The sequence below is a fragment of the Pinus tabuliformis genome, chromosome X, assembly GCF_031772625.1.
Source record: "Pinus tabuliformis cultivar Carrire ecotype Pingquan chromosome X, CPIR1, whole genome shotgun sequence".
NCBI classification, from domain to species: domain Eukaryota; kingdom Viridiplantae; phylum Streptophyta; class Pinopsida; order Pinales; family Pinaceae; genus Pinus; species Pinus tabuliformis.
In genome coordinates this window covers 389,690,611-389,693,583 of record NC_142308.1, presented here as the reverse complement: position 1 = coordinate 389,693,583, position 2,973 = coordinate 389,690,611, and the positions used below count along the sequence as shown (strand labels likewise).

Genomic DNA, 2,973 nt, shown 5'->3' with positions numbered 1-2,973 from the left:
TCTAATGAAAAGATTTACACTTTATTTGGCAGTGAATAATCAAGAAAGAGAGATACGCGAAGTTGGATACTAGATATTCTATTAGTCTAATTCCGCTTTTTTGCTTCAAAGCATATATTGTATTATTGTATTTGAGTTCATTAAGCGTGTAGTAAAAAAAAAGAGAGAACCTGCTTTGATGGTGACCATGAAAGGAAACAAAATGAATTTGGAATTTGGTCGCTTATTAGTCCTTTATTAAGTAAAGGGAACACATCCGGCTACCATATAAATGGTGGGCATTAAATGAAATGAGACGACTCTTCCAAATAGGAAAACTACAAGTTCATAGCGGCTTAAGTTACTCCTTGTTTATTTAGTTACGTAGACACAGTATCTATATTTTCTGGTCGTTGCGCACTTAAAAGCTGCTGCCCGTTGTGAAATAGCCTGTCCACACACCATGAGCACATGGATTAGATTCATCAGTCAGTATGGATTAGCCCGTTTTAAGAAGAAATATATATAATTTACAACAACGAAGGTGGAAAACTAGATGTTGGATCAACATCAATAATAAATGACATCGTGAATAAATGAAAGAATGTGTTAGTCCACAGAATAATGACAGCAGCATCCTACATACAGCTACAGGAATTAATTACTAGAGTTTAATATTAAATAGCGTTCATCAATCGATAGAAAGACTTACGAGAACGGCGCTGAACGTCGCAGCGGCGGGGAGGCTGGCGGACGTTGCAAGTTTCTGGAAGGTATGCGGCTCTCTCCTCCGCCTCCTCCTCTTCTCTTCCACGCGATTCGCGGCGGCGGCGGCGCTGATTATGTGCAGCCTCAGAATCCATGAAGAGGTCCTCCATGGTTGAATCATACGATTGAGATTGATCGAGAACTTGCTGTATGGCTCGGCATCGGCATTGTGGAGACATTCTTTCCAATTCCTCGCAACATCTCTCCGATGGCTGCTCTCTCCGTCTTTGCAAATAGTCGCGGCACTGAGACAGTCGCCCCGGATCGCAGGACCGTTGTTGTTGCAAGCCCTCTCCATACATCATGCCTTCACGTGCATCAACAGTTGGGGCGCCCCATTGAAGGAGGAAGAGAAGGGTTACGCCTAAGCTCACCCAGGGCGCCCCATTGAAGGAGGAAGAGAAGGGTTACGCCTAAGCTCACCCATTTAACAGTTGGGGTGCCCCATTGAAGGAGGAAGAGAAGGGTTACGCCTAAGCTCACCCAGGGCGCCCCATTGAAGGAGGAAGAGAAGGGTTACGCCTAAGCTCACCCATTTAAGAGCCAGTCTCGTAGTGATCGGAGGGGAGAAGACGCCCATTACTTTTCTTTCTTCTTTACCTTGAAGGATAGACAGTTATATGGAGCGGCAGTGACAAGGTGGGAAGACGAAGTGGATCCTAATACTGTATTTATGGAGGCGTGGATCCTAATAGAAGTGCAGAACAAAACAACACGAAGAAGAGATCGAGAGTCGAGACGAACACATGTAGCGCATGCCTCATCTCACACTCCACGTCCCAACTGAAGCCAGAGAAAGATGGAACGCCTGCCTCCGTTTCCAATCGCCGCGTATTTCACCTGTATCCAAAGTTTGAAAACCCTCATGCGCATTTATTGAATGGTTGCAAACATTCTGGATTGGAAAAAAACTTTTAACCAAAGTTTGAAAAACCTCATGCTTGGAAACTTTGGATAAAGCTATTATACCGGATATCATTTTAACATCGGGGCTGGAAACTTTGGATAAAGCTATTATACTGGATATCATTTTAACATCGGGGCACGTGAAGCGTGCAATAAGACCTCCAATTCACAACTTTGGTTATAAATTTCTTACACCGATATTTGCAGAGATAAACTTTGGTTAAATTTTGATAGTGCACAAATTTTTTTGGTCAAAAAACCGGTTAATGTATGGTCAACGATCGATCGATCGCTATTAATCCCAGGCAGGGACTAATAATATAAATTAAATTATTTAGATTTAATTATGAATAAAAATAATAAATTCAAGTCAAACCTAAAATAGGGGTCAAGACAAAAATAAAAATATTCAAACAATAAAAAAGAAAGCCTAAAAACTAAGAATCAAATCAAATAGATTATTGGTCCATAAAACAAAGTTATTGACCAATATATAATATATATTATTTAATTTAGTTAATTAATATATTCATTCATTTTTTTAAATAAAATTTTTAGTAAATTTAATGACCCAAAAAATAAAAAATATATATATATAATTTATGAAGAAAGGGCAGGGACCCAATGATCACTAATCTTCCATCCATCATCCCTGTTTAGATTGCAAGGCTTCCTATCAATCTCAATGGCCTCCCTAAACTTTCGATGAAAGAAATGATCAACCCTTGCAATGACCCAGGCCTCTTCAATGCAAATGTGATGTTTCGTCTTTTCCGCATGCTCTGCCAAAGCTGAGGAGTAGGTCCTCCCATGTTTTATGTCAATCACGTGCTCATGGATCCTTTGATTTATCGAACGACCAATTTCACCAATGTAGGGGGTCCCGCAAGAACATGGAATTTCATAAACACCTTTCATGTTCTTAGGATCAACCGAGTCTTTAACAGACCTTAGGGAGCTTTGAATGGTGTTAAGGGGCCTAAAGGTAGAGGGAACCTTATGCTTCCTCAGGATCCTAGCAATCTTATTAGTCGTCCCTTGGATAAAAGGAAGATGGACACCTGAAATTCGATCTTTGGGTTCTTTCTTAATTGAAGGACCTTTGTTAGCCCTGAGGAAAGCTTTGAGCCCTTGGTGCCTACTGTATCCATTATTATTGAACACATTAAGAAGATGGGAATTTTCATCAGAAAGGTGGTTTTCGTCAGAAACTTTTAATGCATGAGTAGCTAAGGTGTTGAGAACACCCAACTTTTGAAAATACTGCTTTGTATGAGTTTTCTTCTGAAATATCTGGTGGGAAAAAGAACCATCACATCT

General features: G+C 40.2%; 1 protein-coding gene across 1 annotated transcript; it reads right to left on the bottom strand.

The window, feature by feature from the left end:
• Window positions 1-400: 400 nt before the first annotated feature.
• LOC149140174 (2S seed storage-like protein) lies at window positions 401-1,336 on the bottom strand. Its single transcript, XM_089451631.1, has 3 exons — window positions 1,270-1,336; window positions 692-1,111; window positions 401-429 (listed from the first exon to the last, which is right to left on the bottom strand). The coding sequence occupies exons 1-3, from the start codon at window positions 1,325-1,327 to the stop codon at window positions 401-403; spliced, it is 507 nt and encodes a 168-aa protein (XP_089307757.1). The 5' UTR covers window positions 1,328-1,336.
• Window positions 1,337-2,973: the final 1,637 nt, after the last annotated feature.